The sequence below is a fragment of the Rhinatrema bivittatum genome, chromosome 15 (assembly GCF_901001135.1).
Source record: "Rhinatrema bivittatum chromosome 15, aRhiBiv1.1, whole genome shotgun sequence".
Classification (NCBI taxonomy): domain Eukaryota; kingdom Metazoa; phylum Chordata; class Amphibia; order Gymnophiona; family Rhinatrematidae; genus Rhinatrema; species Rhinatrema bivittatum.
In genome coordinates, this window is record NC_042629.1 from 26,399,556 (window position 1) to 26,425,370 (window position 25,815).

General features: G+C 41.3%; 1 protein-coding gene across 3 annotated transcripts in view; it reads right to left on the reverse strand.

Moving 5' to 3' along the window:
- The window catches only part of SLC37A1 (solute carrier family 37 member 1), a 150,384-nt gene that overhangs the window by 4,169 nt on the left and 120,400 nt on the right, over positions 1-25,815 (reverse strand). For all 3 annotated transcript variants that reach the window (XM_029578596.1, XM_029578597.1, XM_029578595.1), the window contains exons 14-18: positions 23,856-23,941; positions 22,428-22,476; positions 10,849-10,922; positions 4,983-5,061; positions 2,397-2,494 (exon numbers count right to left, since the gene is read on the reverse strand). In XM_029578596.1, coding sequence (XP_029434456.1) covers positions 2,397-2,494; positions 4,983-5,061; positions 10,849-10,922; positions 22,428-22,476; positions 23,856-23,941 — 386 coding nt within the window. The remainder of the gene's footprint in view (positions 1-2,396; positions 2,495-4,982; positions 5,062-10,848; positions 10,923-22,427; positions 22,477-23,855; positions 23,942-25,815) is intronic.

Below are 25,815 nucleotides of genomic sequence, written 5' to 3' on the forward strand. Positions count from 1 at the left end.
ATTCCCCTTTTCCCTTGCCGCTGTAGCAGAGAGCAATGTTGGAGCTGCATCAACGTATCAGGCTTATTGATTAAAAAGGTAGTTACTGTTGCATCAGCAAGTTACCTCCATACTTGTTTCCCCAGATCATAAAGGTTGGGACCCTCATTGGTTGCTGTTCGAATCCAATTCCTCCTTTCCCCCTGCCATTGAAGCAGAGAGCCATGATGGAGTTGCATCAAGCGTATAAAGGCTTATTGGTTAAGGGTAGTAACCGCCACACCATCAACTTACTCCCATGCACTCTTTTCTTCATTTCCATCCTCTGGCCTTTAGGGATCCACAGTGTTTATCCCATGCCCCTTTGAATTCTTTCACAGTTTTCGTCTTTACCACCTCCTCCGGAAGGGCATTCCAGGCATCCACCATACTCTCCATGAAGAAATATTTCCTGATGTTGGTTCTGAGTCATCCTCCCTGGAGTTTCATTTCATGACCCATAGTTCAACTGATTTCTTTCCAACGGAAAAGGTTTGTAGAATGTGCATCACTAAAAACTTTTAGGTATCTTAAGGTCTGTATCATATCTCTACTGCACCTCTTCCCTTCCAGAGTATACATATTCAGATCCTTCATCCTCTCCTCACAGGTCTTCTCATGCAGACCCCACACCATTTTGGTTGCTCTTCTCTGGATCACCTCTATCCTTTCTTTGTCCTTCTTGAGATATGGACTCCAGAATTGAACACAGTACTCGTAGTGAGGCCTCACCAAGGACCTGTATGTACAAGAGCATTATCACCTCCTTTTTCTTATTGGTTATTCCTCTCTCTATACAGCCCAGCATTCTTCTGACTTTAGCTATCGCTATATCACATTGCTTCACCATCTTCATTTCTCCAGATGCTACTACCCCAATGTCCCTCTCTTGGTCTGTGTACATCAATTTCCCCCCCCCCCCCCCCCCCCCATCACATACAGCTCTTTTGGATTACCGCACCCCAGATGCAAGGCTCTGCACTTCTTGGCATTGAATCCCAACTGCCAAATCTTCAAACACTCTTCTAGCTTTCTTAAATCCCCTTTCATTCTCTCTACTCCTTCAGGCATGTCCACTCTATTGCTGATCATAGTATCATCTGCAAATAGACAAATTTTACCTTCTATCCCTTCTGCAATATCGCTCACAGAGATATTGAACAGAACCAGTCCCAAAATCGAACCCTGTGACACTCCACTTAATACAGTTTTCTCTTCAGAGTAGGTTCCATTTACCATTACACTCTGTCTCCTATCAGTCAACCAGTTTGTAATCCATGCCACTACTTTGGTACTCACTCCCAAGATTTTATTCACAAGCCTCCTTTGTGGGACCGTATCAAAAGCTTTACTGAAATCCAAGTAGATCACATCAAGCGCTCTCTCGATCCAATTCTCTAGTCATCCAATCAAAAAAATCAATCAGATTTGTCTGACAGGACCTTTCCCTGGTGAATCCATGCTGCCTTGGGTCCAGCAACCCACCAGATTGTACATAGTTCACTATCCTTTCCTTCATTAATTTTCCCACCACCGAGGTGAGGCTAACTGGTCTGTAGTTTCTGGCCTCCTCTCTACCACTCTTGTGAAGCGAGACCATCACCGCTCTTCTCCAATTACGCAGCACCACTCCTGTTTCCAGGGATCTGTTGAACAGATCCTTCAGCAGACCCACTGGCACATCTCTGAGCTCTCTCAATATCCTGGGGTATCTCTCATCTCTTCTCATCTACAGAGGGCAAATATAGGATTTCAAATTCTGGTTGAGATGATGACAAGTCAGAGTGCATCGACCTGCTGAGAGATGAGTGTAATCTTTGAAGTCCAACTATCTTCTTTGCACTGTCATGAAGGCTGTTCCTCTGAGAAGAGATGAAAATATGGGGAACAGGCGGATTGGTAATATTATGGTATGTTTAGGGTAGATAAGTAAGAGATGGTACACGGAGAGGAATGGCTTGAGAAGACAGGGCCTTAGGGTAGAAATGGAATGGGAAGAGATAGCATGAAGCATATGGAGAAAAAAAAACTATGGCAGAATTCCTGAGACCTGATGACCAACAGAGACCATTAACATTCTTTTGGTTACAAGTTTTAAATAGTAGATAATTAAATAACCAAATTTGGTAGGGATTTTGTTATTCTATAAGGGGCACCACAGGCAGAGGAAATGATAACCCTAGCAGCTAATGGTCCTGGAAATGACTAATCTACAGAAGAATAGATAAAGAGGTAGCTTTTCTGGAGGAGCATGAACTGTAAATGGATGGCTCAGAAGGTATGGGGATTGGGATGGGTTGACTTGGCAGACCCAATTCTGAAGGGACAGGGTTTGAATGAGACAGTAAAATACAGCAAGAATCTGCACTTTCACTTACCACCAAGGCAAAAGCATCTGCCATCATTAGCATGTAAAAGACATTATTCCATCCATAGGGGGAGATGAGACCAGCTAAGAGTGGCCCCAATGCAGCTCCTGCCAAGAGAAAAACCATGTCCAACAAAGTGGACCAAAAGTCACCATGAGATTTAGTTCTATTTTCCAGCAAAGGCAAATGTTTCAATATATCCGACCAAGGTTAAAATTATCCAGCTTCAGATACCCAAATAACTTTAGAAGAGAATATTAAATGGGACATTTATCCCGCTGAATAACCTCGACAACCTATTTGGTTAACTTTAGCCAGACAAGTTCTCCATTTGCTGCTTTTCTGAATATTGCCCCTCGGCGGGTTTAAACAATTGGTTCAGTGTAAGCAGGTTGGTGGAAATATTTATTTTTGGTTAGATAATTCTTCTTGTTCTTATTTTTTAGTTTTTACTTTTTCTTCCTTATTTATTTATTTATTTATTTATTTATGGCTCATGATACCAATCATATCGTATCGGTTTACAATAAACAGCAGTGCAATAACATTAACATCAACGTGAACAATAGGCGAAGAGTGAAAAAGTGAATAAAAGTTACAATAAAACAGGGGCACTTGAACTGGGAGGAGGAAAAGCCAGAGCCATGGCTAAAATAGAAATAAATAATATCAAGTCATATACTTCCTGTATTTGCAATTTTGTAAATTATATTTTCATTTTTGTATTTATTGCTTTTTATTGAGCTTTTGGATTAAATGATAGATAAATGTGATTAAATAGATGAAAAAGGAAAAAATAAACTAAGGGGAAACCTTAGTGGAAGGGAGGAAGCTTGTCATTTACCATAGAAGTAGCCCTTAAGTCCAGGGAGGTAAAAGAAAAAAAAGGTTACAAATCAAGGAAAAAAAAAAAGATTCATTCACTTACTGCTTCACATTGTGTTATGGATATTACCAGAGCAAAATGTAGAAAATGCCACGTTATTCACTTTGAACACATTTTTCAGTAAAGTTTAAATGTTGGAACACCAATATAGTATCCAGGTTATGTGTAGGCACTTAAAAGATAAGAGCACACCTAACTCCTTGGACCCCAGCGGTTAATCCTTTCCCCCACTGGAGCTTTGCAAGAGTTAATTAGCCCCAGTTCTGCCTGTGATACCTTTCCCCTTAGGGAGAGCCCAGATCAGGGTTACATGCTTATAATGCTGAGAGTACACACAGGGCTCTATACATGGTAAATACGTTTTGATTATATGGATCCCACCAAGCCTGCAGGGCTGATCTTAAGGGGTTAATGCTCATTCAGAAAATATCATCTACCCATGAACTTTGTGCCATTAACTAACTTGGCTGAGATTTGCCAGTTCAGAGCGATCCCGGACACTTCTGCGTTACTTTTTTTTTTTTTTTAGTGGCGCTAGAAATGTGCGCTATCAACGTAAAACTAAGAAAGTTACACAGAAGTTCCTGGAATCACTCTGAATCACAATCCCAGACTTTAACACGGGCCCAAACTCGGACTGGGTGAGAGATAGGGCTTTAAAGCCAGGGTGGTGGCATGGGAGGGATGTGAGGAGAGGAGAGGAGGCAGGAATTTTAAGTATTTACTGGGAAAGGAAGGGAAGAGGGCTGATGCACAAACATTTTTGTGTTTAATTTAGAGGGGTTTGAGGGGGATCCTAACCAGCAGAGGGGTTTGTGATATTTGTGGTGGAAGGGTAGGAATTGGACCGTGAGGCCCACAATGAAGTGGGGGTTTTTGGGGGTTTTTTTGACAGGATCACCACTTAATTAGATTTCTTTTGAAGATATCCGGCGAAGTGCCAGGTTATCCAGCCACACAAGGCTGGAAAACTTAAAAACATAACCTGCTATATTCAAACATAGTCGGTTAGGTGTTTTGTTTTTTTTTAAGTTATCCCACTCCATGTAGCCGAACAACTTTAGGCAAATATATTCAGCAGGACATTTATCCCGCTGAATATACGGGACAAATTATTCAGCTCACCAGTTTACTGAATATGGACCTCGAGCTAATCAATCAAATGGCACCACCCAGACTGCCTCTCAGTTAGCTGAGTAAGTGGCAGCTGCTGACCACGCCAGGACAGCAAATTTAAGTGGCGCTGAATATCAGGCCCTGTATGTATACTTTCACTTTGAAAATTATCCCAGGCACATATTTACCCCTGCTAATTTATGCGGGTAGTTTTTTCCAATAAAAATATATGCACATACTTTTGAAACTTGGAATGTATGTGCCTAAGTGCAAGCCTCACCCCCAGAAATGCCTCTTCATACTATAAGTTGAGTTACACGGGTAGTGGCATAATATACGCTTACCTGCACAAATGGGGGGAAATTTTCTAAAAGCCCATTTCCACAGGTAAAGCATAGCTTTAAAAAGTGCCCTTCCAACCGTCAACGCCTCTGTGGACACTGAAGACTATTGATCTAATTAGAGTCAAATCTGGTGTCAGGCGTTGTGATCTGGACATCAGACCACTGAGAACTGACCTCAGATTTTGCTACTCAAATGTATTTTAATTTCTTCATTGATGGCAACACAGGAACCCTAGCCTGGTGACTTACCAACAGATCCTGTCCCATCAATAATGGCTGTTACGGTGGAGAGCGCCTTTGCATTTCCCTTCAGACTTTTATGGGTACCCTAGCATAAAACAAATGCAATGATTGAATATAATGCATGTCACATAATAATCCAAGTACTGACAGAATGAGCCTACTATAAACTGGACGAAGCCTTGAGGTGAGATATATTACAGCCCTGTCATAGTTACATTTGCTGCTGAAGGAGTCACATGACTGAAATTATCCTTGCTTTGCACAGGGATATATCTGCACTGCCTTGCCTGATGACATTATCTTCCTGGCCCCGTTAGATGCTTCATGTTCAGAGAATTGGGATATGGTTTGTGCATATAAGCAGGTACTTCCCAGCTTTTCTACTGGTTGGATCTGAAGCACTGCTTCTTGGCTCCCTTTAAGTCAGGAAATGACATACGTAAGGCACAAGAAAGATAACACTGCCTCTGCAGCACTCCCGGCTCAGTATAGATAAGGCTTAGGGGATGGACGACTGTTCCAGAAAGAGTGCGCATGCATTAAAAAGCTTCCCAATATTGAATTAAAGAAAGATCTCTGACAGAAGGGAAGGGATAGTAAAGCTGAGCAGGAAGCGAGGATGGGCAAATTAGATAGATTTTATGCAATGCCCTCAGTTTCCCGAGGCAAATTTGCTGAATTTTGCATATTACTGTACATTTTATTTTACTTTTTAAAAACAAAGTCCTCTTCTCACATTTTTGTGTCCAGTTACATTTTTTTTTTGTTTGGGGGGGGGGGGGGGGGGGAGGGATCTTAGTTATAATACACTTAATTCCTCGATTGTCATGCCCATAACTCACTTAACCATTTTACCGGACCATTAAGAATTTTAGATAGTTTTTAATTGTATTTTATGATATTGAATTTATTTTATGATATGTTGAACTTTTATTGTATTTAATGTTTATTGTGATTAGTTTTACTGAATTGTATATCTTATTTATTGTAAACCGATGTGATGTATCCTATGAACATATATAAAAAATAAATAAATACTGGGGAGCAGAGTGATAGCTAAAAAGTGAATTTGGAGGATGGGGAGAGACAGCTGATCTTAGACAAGGACAATGACGAAGGATTCTCAGGCAGGGAGGACAGGAGGAATCAGGGAAGAGGTAAGGAGATTGAAGGGACTCACCCAGGTCACCATTAAAGGAGCTGTGTGCCAACTGAACCAAACAAGACGGCATCACGGCACTGCAGAACTGCATTAAACCTGTTATTCCTTTATAAACTGGACATTCATCACAGTTGTAATTAGTTGGTACAACTAAACATAGGAGGCCAATATTCAAAGCCATTTAGCCAAATAACTTACAATTTATCTGGCTAAATGGTGAGTTTTTAATATCCCCCTTACTTATCCGGTTAACCTTTAGCTGGAAAAGTCATTATCTGGCTAAGATAAAGGGACATGTTGGGGATGAATTAGATCAATATATTTCTGGCTGATAGTTGGAGTTTGCCAAAAACGTGATTTGGCTACCTCCAGATATGCCTGAGAGTAGGTCTAAAGTTATCAGGAAATGTGTTCTCAGACAACTTTGTTCTTATTCAAAGAATATTGTTGGCAAAATGCCCATGCAGTGTTTAAAAAAAAAAAAAAAAGGTGGGAGGCACTAGAGAGCACCAATGGTGTTTTAATAGACTCCATCTCGGGCTCTGGGATGAGCATCTAATATTGAGAGATAGGCCACTATCCCAGTTCTTTTGTTTGGGGGGAGGGGGATTATTCATGCTATAGACATATTGACCCAGAGAACAAGAAACAATGGAGAAGTCTGGCCAGATTACTGACTATTACAATGAAGGAGAGGCCGCAGAGTCTATAGGCATGGGAGCAGGACAGATGACATCTACATAGCTTGTGCTCATAGGAGAGTGCCGCAACTAGAATGCCCAGATTTTGATGAAATGCCAAAGCATGAGGAAAGACTGTAACAGGAGTTTCCAGGTAATAAAACATCAATGGCTAAAGTAAATGAGAAGCTAGACAAAATGAGTAATTCTTTAGAGGAGCTTGATCAGAGAATCACAGAGGAATGGGAGGCTGGGGCAGATTAACTCCCTGGTAGATCTGTTACAAGATAAAGTAGTGAACCTAGAAGATAGATCTAGGAGAAATAATGTGTTACGTCTGACCAACCACAGAACATCCCCGTGGCTGGCCTTACCCAAAATGCCACCAAGCTTGTAGGACCTCACTAGGATCTCATCATGGCAAGGACACTACCATTGCAACTTCAGCTAGTCATGCCATGCCTCTCCCTAGGTGTGCACATGTGTGTCTGCTCCAATTTTCTAGGCCCTGAGGTGGGAAAGAGATTTTTGGCACTCCCTGATGATAGATATCAGCCCAGCTGGGATATTTAAACCCCAGCCGTACTCCAAGCCAGTGCTTCTGTAACAGGTCCTCTTGCCATGCCTTTGCCTGCAGTATGTGTTGCTTGCTCCTGATTTGCTCCATTCCTGTTCCAGCCTGCCTGCCCTCGTCCTCTCCTCCCTGCCTCCCTTCTCGGACTGCCTCTTGGATTTGAACCTTACCTGAATACCAACACTGCCAGATCTCCACCTGCCCTGACCTATTGCCTGAATACCGACACTGCCTTGACCATGTCCACACTACTGATTCCGCTAACTACTCTTCTCGAAACTCTCGCCTAATTCCTGCTGGCCTCAGAACCCAATTGTATGACATTATCCAGATGATAAACAAGTTTGTAAGTGCTTTGAAGTGATGCTTTTATTTGTTTCTATTTGCTTTTATATTCAGTAACAAGTTTCAAAATAAAAAGGCAGCAGTGTGGATCTGCCGTCCTGATCCTCCCTCCAACCATGTGAAACAGATTCCCCTGTTGAGTGAGCCTCCCTTCCACCTCCCAAACGGGCAAACAATTTGCTGGTATATATGCCCGAAAACCCACCCTCCCTTTCCCTTACCTCTGCCCCAATCAAAATGCAGGAATTGATAGAATTAAGTCTATCCCGGGAAGCCCACCTTCCCCCTCTCCCCACCGGTTGACCCACATCCTCCCACCTCACCAGAAACTTCCTACACCTCCAAATGCCTGCAGGAGCTGGGAAGAACCGTCAAGCTCCGGGTGCATGCAGCATTGCTTTCACATCCATGGTGCGAAGGTATGAGAGGTGGAAAGGTGCAATGTGGGCTGACTGGGGGAGGGCAGGCGGGGGAGTGAGAAAGTGGGCTTGCTGGGATATTTTCCCATTTTCTGGATTTTGGTTTGTGTGTGGGGGGGGGGGGGAGGAAGGCTGGACTTATAGGGGACTGTGGGTTTCACACTGCTGACATTTTTTTTGGAACATCTCATCAGTTATATTCTTTGAGGGCAAAGTTATTCAGGTATAGGTACTCTGACAGCTCTGAAACAAAACAAGCAAGATTCAAAAATAGCTGGTTAGGTTTTAAAGTTATTCAGCTACCTACAGACAGATCATTTTATTCGGGAGATTCCCGCTAAATATCCCAGATAAATTATCTGGCTAAGTTATCAGTTTTAGGATTTTTTTAAAATATTAGCCTCAGACTTGCTGAGGTTTTTATGGCCTTGGCAGACTTTGTATCTAATTAAGAGGCCCATTTCAGTTAAGCAGGTGTCTCTGCCAGGCTAGGAAGAACCAACTTCTACACCCACCTATCCCAAACGTGTGGACTAAGGCATATCTATTGCATTCTCTACTTCTGGAACTTATGCCTTTGCATGAATGAATTGATAAAGCCCATTAGGGCCTTTAAAAAAAAGTGTCTGAAGACAAAGGTCAGGGTCCACCCTTGCACATTTTCCTGTGTCCCTGCATGCCACGTTCCCTGTCCATTCCTGCTTGCCGGCCTTGCTCAAGCTTGCTTAGAGCCTGGCTACATTTCCTGATGGCTTGCCTTCTCTGGTGGTGGGTGTCATGAATCTGTTGCCCACTCAAGCCGTAGCTACAGCTAGGCTGCCTTCATGCCACGCCAACCCAGACCAAATGTTATAAAAGCTGGACTTGCTTTAGTGAGAGAGAGAAACTGCTTGGAAATCGTTACATGGAAGACTGAGCTAGTTATTCTCTTATGCTGGGTATTTACTTTGCAATGTTCTTGTCAAGTGCAGGAGGAGGTCCGGGTGGCAGAAGGTGTTATAGGGCACTTGGAACAAGAATGATTTTTATGTATTAAACAATGAAACTGAAACAACCTCTAATGTAACTGTGAACAACTGTGAGCTTTAACTGCCACGATAAAAATTCCTGTAAACCATGAGAAGTGTGAAGAAATCTAGTCTTTGAGAATGTATTTGCATTTTCTGAGATCTAAGCAATTTCAGATAATCTGTAAGCACATCTTCCTTACAAGATCAAGGGGGTCAGGGGAAAGGAGGAAGAGGGGATTCTGGATTGGAGAAAGGGAGGGATGATTTGCTCACACTCCTCCTTTCAACACCGATCACCTAACTCCGAACTCCCTCTGATCTCCTCACTCAAACTCTAGAGCTCCTCCAATCTCCTCACTTGCTCTCTTGTCCCCAAGTCCCTTCACTCATTCTCTATTCTCCTGCTGCATCCCCTCTGATCCCTATTTCTAGCCCTATCCCCTCATTCACTTTCCCTCCCTTGCCTTATTCTCATATGCTTTCCCTATCCTTTATTCACTCTACCTCCCTCCACACACCCCTCATTCACTCTTGCCTCCATACACTATCCCTGCACTCTTGCCCCCTCTCTTTACTCTCCCTCCCCATATCCTCATTCACTTCTGTCCCCTTCATCCATTTCCTCACTCTTACCCCCCCCTATCCCTCACTCGCCCCCCTACCCCATCCCTTCACTTCTATTTGACTCTGTGCCTTTCTATTCAAACCCACCTATCCCCTTCCCAAGTACTCCTCACCCTCCTAGTTGATCAGCAGCAGCAGCAGCATCAGGCCATTTCCTCCTCCTCTGCTGCTTTCAAACGCGTGGCTGTGTGTTCAGCACCACTGAAAGCTGCAGTCAGGCTGCTGCTGCTGGTCATCTCCTCTTACTGCTGCCTTATCATCATGTGAGGAAGGAATTGCATCATGCAGCCGGACAGCCTTCTCTCCACAACCCATAGCAGGACAGCATCTTCTCCAGAATCCCAGACTCCTGTGACAATTCCACAGATGCTAACAAAATTCATAGGAATAAGTGGAATCTGCTGCCCTTTCTATAGCCGTGAAATCATGGGGAAACTGGGGGGTCCTGGTCTCATTCAAATAAGAACATAAGACCGAGGATCCATCAAGCCCAGCATCCTGTTTCCAACAGTGGCCAATCCAGGATTCAAGCACCTGGCCAAACAGTGCATAAACCCCACGCTACTAATGCCAGTAATAAGTAGTGTCTATTCCCTAAGTCAATTTGATTAATAGCAGTTTATAGACTTCTCTGGGAACTTGTCCAAACCTTTTTTAAACCTAGCTATGCTCACTGCCTTAACCACATCCTCTGGCAATGAATTCCAGAGCTTTATTTTGCTGCCGAAGCCAAGAAATTTAATTTAGGGCCTGTGAAGCAGCACGATCATGTCCTGTGGTGGTTCCTTAATAACATAAAGACCATGTGGGAAGAGGGGGCAGGTCACAGCATGGTCTGGAAGTGCATACTGGCTTACAGGCCCTGCACTTCTCGATTTGGCTTCGCTACTGACACATTCTCTGTTTCTGAGGTGATCTCCAGTGTGGCAGTGCAGTGTACTAACTGAGGCTTAAAGGACTGGATGAGGAGAGACTCATAACATGCACCATGGCCGCAGTTTCCTGCCCTTTTGATTTGGTCACATTTAGTTCATTCTAGTGAAGACAGCTGAGCTCACCAAGTCTGCAGAGACGGCAGTTGTGATCAGGGAGTAAGGGCCGTTAACAAGAGCTCCACAAATGATCAGCATTACTGTAAAATAAAACACAGCAAATGAAAGATGCAATATACTATGACTGCAGCGAGCTTCAAAATTTGCTATAAATTAGTAGAAGGCTGAATTGAGTAATCTTTTCTCTCCTTTTAAACAAATTATGTGATGCTTGATTAAAAAATAACAAGTTAAAAAAATGTATGTAACCATATGAATCTCTCAAGAGCAGTATAGAATGCTAGAATGAGAATACTGCTTTGTGATTGGCCTAAGCCTAGTATTCTGTTTCTATACTCTGTTATGTCACCGATAAGGATCCTCTGCAGTATCACAACATGAATATTCTATGCATTAACATGGTAGTGAATGCACATTCACTTGGTTGTTAGCATCTTGTTATTTGTTATCTGTTTGTTTGCATTTATTAATCATCTACTGCCGAGGTTCTAAGCGATTTACAATTTATACATACATAATAAAATGTATAATATGATACGACTAAGACAATTTGCAACAACATGAAAAGAGGAACTTGGACAAGACTCAGATTAAAAAGATAATAAAACATTATAAGCAAGTTAAAATAAAAAAAATCATAATAAAAATCGTACAAAATTTTAAAACAATAAAATAAAATAAAACAAAAGTTAGAGTAGGAAGCAGGCATATGAAGTGAGACCAAACTTAACCTTCTCTGATAACATTAGTACTTGTTTTCATGCAAAAGTTAGACAGAAAAGTCAATAAAATGCCAGTTTAAACAGAAAAGTCTTAGGTAGCATTTTAAAAGTGTTAGTGCATTCTGTTAAATGGAGGTTTTCGGATAAATTGTTCCAGAATTCTGGTGCAGTGATTAACGAAGACTGGTTTTGTGTCAAAAAAACGAGCCTGTTTCATTGAGTGAACATCTAATAAATCCCATTGTGATAATTGAAGTTGATGAATTGGATTGTGTATTTTTAACATGGCATTAGCCCAGGCAAAAGCATCATCAGAGCAGAAGGTGTACCAGCAGTGCTACCTTATATTGAACACTGTATTTAAAAGATAGCCGGTGAAGTTCAGATAATAATGGTATACTGTGACCACATCAGGAATTTACTGAAATAAGTCGAGCTGTCGAGTTCTGAAGTAGTTACAATGCTTTCAAAGATAATGTGGGAATGCCAATATACATAGCATTGCAGTAGTCTATCAGAGAAACCATGAAAAATTAATCAAGGGTTTCAAGCCACGCAATACATGTAATTTTAAAAAGTCAGATTTTACTACTGTTTTGATGTGCTGTTTAAAAGTAAGATTGCAATTCAACCATATTCCAAGGCTTTTATTAGATCTTTGTGCTAATTATTTCTAGTTTGTCTCATTTACTTTTCTACCCTAGGCCGGTGTTTCCTGACCCTCTCCTGGAGGCACACCTAACCCAGTCAGGGTTTCAGGATACTCATAATGAATATGCATGTGATAGATTTGCATGCAAAACTATCTCATGCATATTCATTGTGGCAATCCTGAAAATCCGACTGGATACGTGTGCTTCCAGGAAAGGCTTGGGAAACACTGTCCTAGGCAATAAGAGTCTACAAAGGGAGCCAAACTAAACTACGCAGACACATAGATACATATTTATTTATATATGAACATTTGAAATTCTGATTTTTGCCAGGTTTGGTTTCAAAGCAGATTAAAATCATTAAGAATTAAACAAATAAAACATGGTTAAATGTAGTGTGGGAAAAACTGAAGAAGATAAACCATGCCAAAGCAACGAGTGAGTAAACAAGCATGGCTACAAACCGAGATCCAGAGTGAAGAGGTGGAAGATAGTTCACATAGGTTAGCTGATTTTCCTTGATTTTTCTTTCAACATGTACCAAAAGCTTCAATCTTGATCTGCACTACAGCAGAGGATACAAAAATAGTACCAATTGGATTGGGTGCCACTGGTCTGATCAAAAAGGATTTTCAGACACATCTAGACATGTTGCTTGTGCATATATCTCCAGAAGGAAGCACTATTTAGCATAATGCCGAGATTAAGAAGGGCATTAGCAGTGAAGTCCAGTGATGTACTAGGGCAAATTGACAAACTAAAGAGTAGCAAATCACTGGACCAGATGGTATATATCCCAGAGTGCTGAAAAAACTGAGAAATCAAATTGTGGACCTGCTATTGGAAATTCATAAATAATTAATATCATCTATGGTACCTGAAGGCTGGAGGGTTGCCAATGTAATGCCAATTTTTATAAAGGGATCAAGGTGTGATCCAGGAAATTACAGACCAGTGAGTCTGCCATCTGTGCCAGCAGAATGGTAGAATTCCCCCCCCCCCCCTCGCAGAATTGCCAAATTCTGTGCAGAAAATGGCAGAGGAGACCTCGGCATGCCATGAACGGAGCGTGCGAAGATGAAGGCCCCGGTGCGCCGTTCGCGGCAAAGATGAAGGCCCCCTGTGTGTCAATTGCCTTCTGAAAATCCAAATACACATTATCAACTGGTTCACCTTTATCTACATGTTTATTTACACCTTCAAAAAAAATCAAATAGATTTATAAGGCAAGACTTCCTTTTGCTAAAATTATGTTGACTCTTCCTCATTAAGCCATGTCTGTCTATATTTTCAGTAATTTTGTTTTTAGCTTCTATGATTTGTCTGGCACCGATGTCAGACTCACTAGTTTATAGTTTGCTAGATAACCCCGGAACTCTTAAGGGCTGGCATTACATTGGTCTCCCTCCAGTTTTCAGGTATTGCGGACATTTTAAATGATAGGCTACAGATTACTAGCAACATCATCTATGTGGTCATTTATTTGTATCAAGAATGCCCTGCCTGGGCTTTATGATTGGCTGGGAGCTCTTAGGAGTTGGTGTTGATGTGGATGGGCAGACTATCTAGGCCATATGATCTTTTTCTACCATTTCACATTGGGACAGCAATTTTAAAACGAGCGCATGGCCATCCATACATGTGCATGCGAATGATTTTAAATATTCCTACTGTACATATGTTGCCCCTACTTGAGCAACATATTTTGCCCATCTTCCTTAGGACTTTGTCAGCTTTTATGTGTGCAGGTAAGTGGATTTTTAAAACCTGCTCGCATGAAGAACATTTCCAGTTTTACCAATTAGTCCAATTGTTTGCCCAGTCCATCTTGAGGTCATCCAGACCCCTCTGGTTCTTCAGCCTGCACTCCCCCCAGTTGACTAAGTCCCCAAGTGTTTTAGGCCTAAACAGAGATTGATTCAGACTTACACATCATCAAGAGCAGAAGCAAACATGCGCGGTTCACAGCCCACCACATGCTGCGGCCGCTGGATTTAAAATATGGATTTAACGCATGTAAATTTTGGCCCTGTCCCGGAACTTCCTGACACACCCCAACTCCACCCCTTTCTTTTTTTAGTACTTGTGAACACACATGTACATGAATAATTTGTGGCTTTTAAAATACGTGTTACTCACGCGCAGCCCATATTCTCGAGTATATGGGCCTTTTAGAAAGAGCAACACTTTAAAATTCACCCCTTGTTTTTTTTAGGACTCTTGGATGGATGCCATCAGTTCCTGATGTCCCGATGATGTTACTCCTTAGTTTGATATGTTGATCCATTACATCCTCCATTGCCACAGAGATTTGTTTTAGTTGATCAGAATCATCACCTTCAAAGAACATTTCCTGTATGTGTATGTTCCCAACATCCTCCTCAGTAAAGACAGAAGACATGTTGATTTGTGGGGTGTGCTGTCTGCTGAGTGCCAAGATCTGATAAAGTATGGAAAGATTGCTAAGAGTCATCAAGCCTGATGACTACTGTCTGATGCTGCTCATCTATGTTGCACAAATCATATTAAAAGTGACTTCATGGTAAAGGATGTAAGTGCACATGTATTCTCCTAGAAACTCAGAACATGATGGTAGAAAAAGATCATATGGCCTATATAGTCTGCCCATCCACATCAACTCCTAAGTGCTCCCAGCCAATCATAAAGCCCAGGCAGGGCATTCTTGATACAAATAAATGACCACATAGATGATGTCAATGAGTGTGTTTCAGCTTTCTGGAGCATGGAATGATGTTCCAACAACTGCATGGCAGAGATGGGGTTTATCTGTCAAAGAAGATATTCAGTAACTTCCAAAAGAGACTGGCAAATCCACTGAGAAGGGATTTCAAACTAGGATTGTCAGGGATGGGTAAAACAAAGCCCTAAGATACATAAAAGTATTCAGGTACATAAATCTTAAAACACTAATAGAGAAATGGGTAAAAGGACAACCTCTGGAAGGCTATATACACTAATGTTCATAGTAATGGAAATAAAGTCCCAGATCTAAAGGCAGTCATGGAAGACATGTTACACAGAGATATAGATAGCCCAGATATAGTTCATTATGCCCATATGGCTGCTGCAATAGTAGTAATTATTCACAGACATTGGCATATCTTGAAGCTAAACACTGAGGGCAGATTTTAAAAGCCCTGCACGCATAAATCTAGCCGGATTTACACACGCAGGGGACTTGCGCGCCGGCGCGCACAAAGCCTCAGGATGCACGTAAGTCCTGGGGCTTCGCTCGGGCGGGGGGCATGTCAGGGGCGGCGCGGCATTTGGGGCTGTTTTGGGGGCGGGGCAGAAGCCTCAGAACCAGCCCTCGGGCCGGGGAATGGCACGCTAGCAGCTGGCCAGCACGCGCAAATTACGCCTGCCTCGCGCAGGCGTAACTTTCTGAACAAAGGTAGGGGGGGATTTAGTTAGGGCTGCGGGATGGGTTAGGTAGAGGAAGGGAGGAGAAGGTTGGGGGGGCCAGAAAAAAAGTTCCCTCCGAGGCTGCTCCGATTTCAGAGCGGCCTTGGAGGGAATGGAGGCAGGCTGCTCGGCTCGGCGCACGCAGGTTGCACAATTATGCACCCCCCTGCTCACGCTGACCCTGGATTTTATAACATGCGCGCGGCAGCGTGCGCATGTTATAAAATCGGGCGTAGATTTGTTCGCGCCAGGGCGAACAAATCTACGCCCGCGCAGAACTTTAAAAATCTACCCCTGAATTTTCAACCCCACCTGTTATAGCCTATACACAATGGGAGAATATCAGAGACTTTGTAGTGCAGTTGTATTTATCTCCATCTGCTGTCACTAACTGATTTCCCTACGGGACATACAATATGCGGTTCCAGGGCCAGTGCTAGCTTTTTTGCCCTGTGCGAACTGCACGCCCCCCTGTTTATGCAGTCTCTGTTCTGGGCTCCCTCCAGCAATAGAAACTTTAAAGACTGACACCTTCCCCAAGCCCTGGGTCTTCACCCCCTGCCCCAGGATCCAGAGCCATTGCAAGGGTATTAGTTGCCCCAAGCAAACTTTATAGCCTTGCACAATGCGCGCGCGCACGCGCGCGCACACATACACTCGCCCTCTACACACACAATTAAGAGTTTGACATTTATAACATTTTACATGAAAAATATCAAAGTACAGTGTTGTGAAGTAAAAATATCACTCCAGAAATCCCTTTAAAAAAAAGACACTTGGAACCCATGTGATATTAATTTTGTTGTAACATGTGCTGTGTGTCGGCATAAACCCTCCAAAAGCCCTATAACATTAATACACTTCCTATTAGGAGAAAGTTTCAACTCAGTCACATATGCAGAACATAAACAGACCTTCACCAAATACAGACCAGAGCAACTATAAAGTAGAAATGCAAACTTGTAGACAAAACCTGAACTGGAAAGCACAGGAAGCCAGACTCTATGCAGTGCAACAACAAAAAAACAGAACCATCACCATCCCTAAAACATCAAACAATAAAATCAAGAAATATAATACATACATAACCATAACAGTAAAAAATACTAACATTTAAAAAACACCAATAAAATATTTAAAAACAGCAAAGACATCAAATAACACCGGAAAAATATAACTAAAAAGTATTTTAAAAATTCATGCTCTCCATATCTGGGAACTTTTGATTTCCAGTCAACCTGAGATTGTCATGGATTAGTGCGAGTGGAGTGCACAAACTTTCTTCTCTCTTATATACTGGCCTTAATCTTGAGGTTGAATGGTATTCTATCATTTCAAGCTTCAGCATGCCTATCATCATTGTTTTTTTGAAAACTCTATATAAGATTATACACTCATGACTTTTCCTTCTGATGATTTTTACTTTCTGGCAATAGCTGCGGAACCAAAACTGGTAAGGATGCAGATGAGATAAGCTGGCTGAATTTTTATTTTAACATGTATTTCCATTTCAAGTACTGTTTATTTCAAGACCTTTTTAGACAATGTCAGTGATTAAGAGTATTTATTTAAATTGTTTATATACTGCTTTTTCAATAAAATATTGGACAAAATGGTTTACATTAAAATACATACATAAATTAGAAAATAGTTAAGCTTAAATAAATAAATTAACTTAAAAGTCTTAATTAAAACAAACAGCTTAAGAATATAAATTTATAAAAATAGAAACAAAAATACAAAGTCAAGACAAAAACCACAGTAATACTGAAGTGGTGGAGAGTAGCGTGAGAAGTTAAATGTGTTCTGTAGAAGGTAAATTAAATGCTTTTGAAAAGAGGTGTGTGTTTAAGGTTTTTAAAAATTCTTTTGAATTTATACTTTGACGAAGAGTGACTGGTAAAATGTTCCATAATAATGGGCCAGCAACGGAGAAGGCTCTTTTTTCTGGGGATAATCTAGCCAGGCAAACTGACGGCACATCTAATATACTTTTGTTTAGCAATCTCAGGTGTTGTGTTGGTTTGTAAATTCAAAGGATAGAACAGAGCCAGGTCAAAGAGGGATTGTGAATGAGTGAGTGGATGATAGATAGGATGTTGTATTGGATCCTAAATTTAATAGGAAGCCAGTGTAAAGAAAACAGTATTGGAGTTATGTGATTTTTTAAAGAAGAACCAGTTAAGACACGAGCAGCTGAATTTTGAATTAACTGAAGAGGTTGGATTGGAGATAGAGCGCGTTACAACAGTCAAGACCAGAAAAGATCAGAGATTGAAGAACAGTACGAAAGTCTTGAAAGAAGAGAAGTGGGTGAAGACATTTGAGCATTTTTTATTTTTTTTTAACTATTGTAGAAATTTGTTGGGATAAAGAAAGATCAGAATTTAACAGCACACCTAAACTCCAAGCTTGAGATAAAATAGGAATAGAAATACCATTTAGTGACACGTGGGGTGGAAGTCCATTGGAATGATTTGCAATTGAAGATAAATGAATTATTTCCGTTTTAGTAGGGTTCAGTTTGAGATGGTTATGTGACAGCCAAGTGTTGATTGTATTTATATATAAAGCAACGGTAGAGAGTGTATCTGACCAGGAGGATTTATAAGGAACGAAATAACGGAATGTCATTTGCATATATTTTGAATTGAATGTCCAAAGCAGAGAGTAACTGACAGAGGGGGAGTAAATAGATGTTAAAGAGAACTGGGGAAAGGGAAGAGCCCTGAGGAACACCAGAAGGAACAGTGTAACAGTTGGAAGAGTGTAGACAAATGATAAGTAAGTTGTGAACCAGCTGAGTACTGTTGAAGTAATTCCTATAGATTGCAGACTGGATTAAAGAATTTGATGTCAAGAGAATCGAAAGCAGCAGAAATATCTAGGAAAACTAAAATGAAATCAGTATTTGAATCAAAACCATGCAGTAGTGTATCAAAAGATGATAGGAGTAGTGTTTCAGTAGAGTGATCTTTACGAAAGCCATGTTGGCTGGGGAGGAGAATGTCATAATCAAAGAGGGAATCTGTCAGCTGGTGCAGAACGATAGATTCAATGAACTTAGCAAGAGAAGGGAGAGATGCGATTGGCCTTAAATTATTGAAATCCATAAAATCTTCAAGTACCGTCTGTCAGTTTTTTTAACAAACCATTTTCTTCCTGATAGAAGTTAACAGCTGCTATGGCAGATGAATGAAATTGCCAGCGCTTGAAACATAGATAAGTACGGTAAATCAAACAGCTATAAAGATTCTTTTCACCATTTTACAACATATCAGTAAAAGTACTGTTGGAAACTACCAGTGTGTTTTTACTGTACAGTGACTTTAATGCTCATCGGTGCTGTTATCATTAGTGCTGTGTACAAGAATTTGGAACAGGGACTTAAGTGTTGAAACGCACAGGGCCTTGAAAGTTAGCTTTCTCCCCCACTCAGGAGACCTTGAAGTTTAACTTTGTGGAAGTTTAACATCTGTTAATTGTAATTTGATATATGACCTCTGGTACCACTATCTGGATACAACTAGTCCAGGGGTACACATAGAACAGCCTACTTATGGAGGTGATGGAGACAAGGACAGTATCAGCATTCAAGAGAGCATGGGACAAGCACAGAGGATGGGACTCTGAGTAGTAGATGTGGTTGGACAGACTGGGCCATATGGTCTATCTGTTCTATATTTCTATGTTTCAGTTTAAAAAAAATCAATAAGGAGAGTCGCTCTAATATCCTAAAGCAATGTGCAAAGTATATGGCATTCCATTATTCTGGTCAAATGGAAGCCATTCCAACTTGCTGCTAGCCTCAGATTTATCCAGCCAAAAATCATGTGATAAATACTATCCAATCATCACTCAAGCACACTTTAAATCACAAGACATTCCTAAATCAAAACTTGCAAAAAAAACCCCCCACTTAGCACAAGTAGCAAACTTACCAAACCATAGTAGCACTAATTTCCAGGACTCCTGTCCAATGAAAAGGCAGTACTGCAAATTTTGCAGCAGACATTAAAACACCAATGCACATCCTATGATAGTAGAATACCTTACCTTTAGTCACACATGCAGAGAACTCAAAGACTTTTACCAAATACAGAAGAGCTGACCAAAAATGTCAAATGTTAGACATAAAATCTTAAATGGAAACCCCAAGAAGCCACTCTGCAGTGCAAAACTGAAGAACTACAAAGATAAGAAGAGAGAACACATATACAAAACTACCATAAAATAGCTCTTTCATTCCTGCACCCCATCATCTCCATGCTGACTCTTTCAACCATCCCCTCTCACATCTCCCCTATTCCTCCTTTCAATCATCCCCTCCCACATTCTTCCATCCTTACCCAGTATCCTCCCTCCTCTCCCTCTTCCCCAGACTTTGCTCCTTTCTCCCTATAGCCTTCTCTCTGTCCATCTCTTTCCCTTCCTAGCAGCCCTCCTTGTGGGGTGATGGGGAAATGTTTTCTTTGATTTCTTGTATTTTTAATACTGCCTCTGATAGCAAAAGTGAGCTAGTGGAATAAGGCTGAAGATTTGGAAGTTTCTAGATTTGCTCAGATATAATGGGCATGGGCATGCTGGAAGATCGAGAAGAACTGTTGTGAGTCGCACATAGCAGACCCTTTGCCATTTTCTATCATATAAAGATAGATAAGGTCATTGACTGGCTTGTCTAAAGATAATGCAGATGGACATTTGTTGCTGTGTGGTACAAAATGGCCATGCTTATAATGGCTGAGTGGTACAAAATGATGATGACTATTTACGGCTAGCAATATCATATAGCCTGGCTATTCATATAGAAAGTCCTTTTATGAGAAAAGGACTACAATATTATAGCCAATCAGAAAGAGACCCTTGTTCTTGATTATCTTTGTAAGTTTTTGAAAGCCTACAAAAGAGAGACTAAATATAACATCGGGTTGGAGACAGACAGAAGAAACCCAGAAGACATCTCCATTGCACCGAAAGGCCTTGGAGAAAAAATCCAAGTAAGATATTAAGAGCTGGTTTTAAAGCAGCACGTGTTGTGTACTGCTCCGAGTTTGAACGGATAAGAAAGCTTTATTTTACAGCATGTCTGCATTCTTCCCTGAATTGTCCTACATACATATATACCCTGGATGGGGTATATATGTATGTCAAACTTATAAATTGTACTGCAGCAATATTTTTCTTTACATGTTTGGGGAGACAGCTGTCAAATCTTAAAAATGTAGTCCTGTCAGTAGGTTTATAAAACAAGTTTGTTTGAAAAACATTCTCATTCAAAGAAATCAACAAATCTAGAAATAGTCTTAAAGTCTAGCAGGTAAGTAAACTTCTAATGCAGGGAATATACATTAAAATATTCAGCAACAACAAAAAAACACAAAAATTCTTCCAAAGTGTCCTGCCAGACTAGAAACCCATCATCAGTATAACAAGCCAAATAACCATCTTTCAAAAAAAACCCCAAAAAACAACAACAACAACAACAACAAAAACCCCACCATACATCCAATTTTCTTAATATAAACACACACACACGAATATGCTATATTTGGCACCATCATGGGCCTATTTGCAGAATCCTTTACCAGTTGAAAAAAATAGTCTTGAAAATAAAAGTAATAATAATAAGTTAAAGCCAATTCAGCAATTTCTGCACATTACTTTACTGCACAATGTAAATAATCTACTTCTGTATAGATTTATATTTATTCTTGACTATTCTTGTCTTCTTCCTCCCCCAGTTTCAACAACCTTGTTATATTGTAAGTTTTTGCTTCCTCTGCACTAGTTAAAAAGAACAAAGTTATTGCACCCCTCTGTTATTTGTAAACCGGCATGATATGAATGCCGGTATAGAAAAGCTGTAAGTAAATAAATAAATAAATACATACATACATACATACATACATTTTACAAATAAATTTAGTTAGTACTCTCAAAATAATATCCTTGTTGTTCAGAATGCTATGATTAATTTCATTTGCATCTTGTTTGGAAATATTTAAATATAAAGCTTCAAATTGCACCATTATTGAAAACATCTCCCAAATAATCATAGGCATCTGTTGGAAAAGAATGATTATATGTATACAGTCCCTAATGAAAGATTTAATTTGTATTACAAAAAGGTATAGAAACTTCTCTACAAAAACAGAAGCTCTAAAGAGGAAGCAAATACCACAAACTATAGGTCTACCAGGAAGGTTCACCATAAGCTTATGGCTCTTTGGCAGTATATAAAAACGACAGGGTCTTTGGATCTTCCTCAATCAAAACATCACATTCTTTAACCTTAGGATACCCCATCTGACCCAATGTAATGAAAGAAAAAAGAATTTTCTGTATAGCTACAGTAGCATTCTCTGGAAGTCTATGATAATATTCCTTGTCTGATCTTTGCTTTCTTACATCATCAGCATAATCCTGTAAATTCATAAGGCCAGTGTTGTTTCACTCTTCATGAAATGCTTGGTATATCATCAGTATATTCAGAGATGTAATTGTTTGGACTTGTTTCTTTTTGAAAAGATTTTTCGCTGTATGAAATAAACTTTTTTTGGGAAAGAAAGTGGGTTTTTTAAAATATATTATTCCACATCCTGTTATCTTCATTTTCTGAAAACAGACAAACAGAATATAGACCAGTGGATACAATTTAAAGCAGGATGTGGTGGTCCATTTGCAACAGGAAGAGCTTCCCCTCGCTGGTGACTTTGGCTACTGTGAAATTTCAATATTAATGAATTAGAAGAATGTGTAAAATGTGGCATGAGACCATACTCACCTACTGTAAACACAAGTCCCATCTTGCTGATTGTGGAGAATATATATAGCTGTAAAGGATTAAAAATGTGGGTATTATACAGGAGAAACTTCAGAAATCTCTCTGTACCCTGGAGTCATTACCCTCTTCCCATCCCCTGGGATCCTGCCTCTACCTTTCCTTCCTTTCCTCATCTGTTTGTATTTCGGATCTCCACCCTGCTGCTCAGTGTTCTCTCTCTCTCTCACCTTTGTCCGAGGCTCCCTCCTTCCTCTCATAGAGCCTGATATAATAAGATGTGCTGGAAAACTGCTTGTTGAAATTCAGTAAGGAAATGGTATGTAAATACGTCAGGAGATGTAAAGCACACAAACCTGAGTTACATGGTGTGCTCAGCCACTTGAATAGGCTGAGTGTACACTTAACTCAGTGAGGAAGAGGCAGGAGGGAGTGAAGGGAAGGGGTTTATGTGCATGGGAACAGTTTGGCTGCTCCGCAGGTCCTGTCTCAGATCAGGCTCCAGGAGGACTACAGGATGCTGAAATCTGCCTGGAAAAAAAAAATCTTAGCATTCAAAGTACACCTTCAATAGACAAAAAAAATAAAAGACTAGGAGGGGAAAGAGAGCCAAAACAGTATGACAGATGGGCTGAAAAGTCAGAGAGGCTACAAAAGAGATGTCTGTCACACCTTCACTGCAAAGCAAAGACGTTTTGCAAGGCAAACACCATGAAGAGATCCACCCTGTCGAGAGACAAAGAGGGGAAAAAAGAAAACAGGTCCGTGCAATACTAACGGCTTCCAAGAAATGCAAACTTGTTAGGTGAAGGGAAGACGGAAGGAAAATGTATGCGCACAAATCACTTTCAGTGCGCAGAAATCTGGAGTGCAGCTCCTCAGCACAATGCATTCCTGATCAGCCTCAGAGACCAATACTATCACCACTGCTGACCAGGAGTAACATTTCCTGCGTAAAGAGAACATGCATTGGGGGTAATAGCTAATGCCTTCATTAGCATGGGATATTCATGCAATACGCAAGATTTTATGCACATATTGTGTGCGCGCAAAACCCCTATCTGCATCAAGAGTAAAGTATCCAAACAAAAAAATGGGTGCACAACTGTGGGAAAAACTGGAGACTCTTCTAAGCGCATCTTATTACATCAGACTGACAGCTGTCACCTCTTTCCTCCTAGTCACTGGGATCTCTCGTTTCATCATGTCACACGGCTCTCCCCCCCATCGGTAATGGTACTTACTTTTTTGGCTTTGCTCTCATCCTACTATCACGTTGCTCCACTCAACCAAATGTTTCTGTCCTGCTTTTATCGAACTACTCTTATGTCCCTCTCTCCCATCAATTGCACCTTTAACCCCTCCATCCATTGGATTTCTTCTCTCTGCCTATGACAGTGCTATAAAGCATGCAGGTGTGACAACACTTACCGTAGGGGCAGCAAACAACAACATTACTGCACAGGTCGAAGCTCTTTTATTCAATTTATCCGATATCAGTCCAGCCCAAATTCCACCTGTTAGAGACAGGAAGAAGTTAGATCCCAGTCCTAAAAGAGACAGGACAAAGCATGAATAGGGAGACATTACAACCTAAGAGCAGGGGTTCCCAAACCTTTAGCCAATGTGATTCAGTTTTAGCACTAGAAAATTCATATGACTTCAGAAGATGACCAAAACAAATCTGCAGTGGTACAGACCCTCTCCAACAATCACTCTTCCTCACCCACCCTGCACGCCCATCTGATCCTCTCTCTTCACTTTCAACCCCTCTACAGGTCAACCTCCTCTCCCCTCCAGCAGACTCCCCTCTCTCATTCTCTGCATCTCTCATTTCCACAACCTATCCTTTCTCTCTCACCTCTTCCGGTCTTTTCTGCATCCCACACTTAAAACCTGTCATCCCCTCCCCTCTCACCCCATCTTCCATTACCTCCTCACTTTCATCCACCATCCCCTCACCTCCCACTTCAGCTCCTCCCCTTCAATTCTCTCATACTCTCCCCCCAGCTGATTCTCTCTCATATCCCCCCAGGTGATCTTCTGTCATTTCCCTCCCCCCCTTATCCTTCACAGCCAAACCCTTTCCACTTTTATCCAACCTACAAAATCCTCTCCTGCCTCTCATCCCTCCATTCAAATAGTCCCTCCTCCAAACATCCCACTGGCCAGGGTCAGCAGCAAACCTTTTCCTTTGAGCCCTCGGCCAAAGGTGAATGATAATGGTGGGAAAAGAGGGCAGGCTGACGACAGGTCAACAGTTTTTTTCTTGGTTAGGTTCAATGGTTGGTGAGGAGAGAGGCAGCGGCCTCCACTGGCCCATGCATACTCAATCCTTCCCCCCCGTTCTCCTCATGGCTGGTCCCAATCCCGATGCTGATCTGCAAGCGGCAGCAGCATTAGTAATGAAGTCAATACAGGGCCTGTGAGCCAGTGCAAGCTCCTATGCCTTGCAGCAGCCTTGATCCCTCCTTGCATAAGTCTTCCTATGACCACAGAAACTCCTGCAAGGCCAGTGCCTCTGCATGGTCTGTGAGCGCATGCTAACTCCCAGGCCCCTACGTTAACTTCCACTACTAATGCTGCTTCTGTGGGGGCCTGAAGAGTGCTGTCATTTCAGGCACTTGTGACTCCAGTTGAAGCTTTTGTGACCACATTTGGGGTCCTAATCCACAGTTTGGGAAATTCTGCATTAGAAAAACAAAAATCACAAATGCGGAGACAAAAACTGGAATGAAAACCCCCAAGAAGGCACTACGCATGCAGTGCAAAACTGGAGAACTAGAACTTATCCTTGAGGCACTTCTCTCCTCAGAGTAAGTTCCATTTACCACTTTCCGCTGTCATCTGTCAGTCAACCAACCTTGAATCCATTCCCCCAGTTTGGAACCCACTCCCAGGCTTCTCATTTTATTCATGAGCCTCCTGTTCAGGACTGAATCAAAACCTTTGTTGAAATCCAGGTAAATCACGTTAAGTGCTTGTCCTTGATCTCATTTCTTTAGTTATCCAATGTAATAAGGTATGCCCCACAGAGTTCACAGTTTTATCCACATATTTTGTGTGCAAACTTTACTCCTGATACAGCAGGGAATTTTGTGCACAAAAAATGCACAGAAATCTCATGCAAGTGAAGACGTTAATTATTACTCCCCAATGTAAGCTTAACCCTGATCTATTGATGCTCAGAATTTAACTCTTGGTCAGAGGTGGAGTAAAGGTCTTGTGACCAGTGCTCATCTATATGCAGGGATCCTGTACTCAGGATTTATGTGCACAAATCATAAATTGGGTGAGATATGCATAAATCAGTGGAAGCTGCAAAGACACCTGTACTGGGCATTTTCTCTGAAATTGGTTACAGAGTCTTGACTGTTGCTGCTGAGCTCTT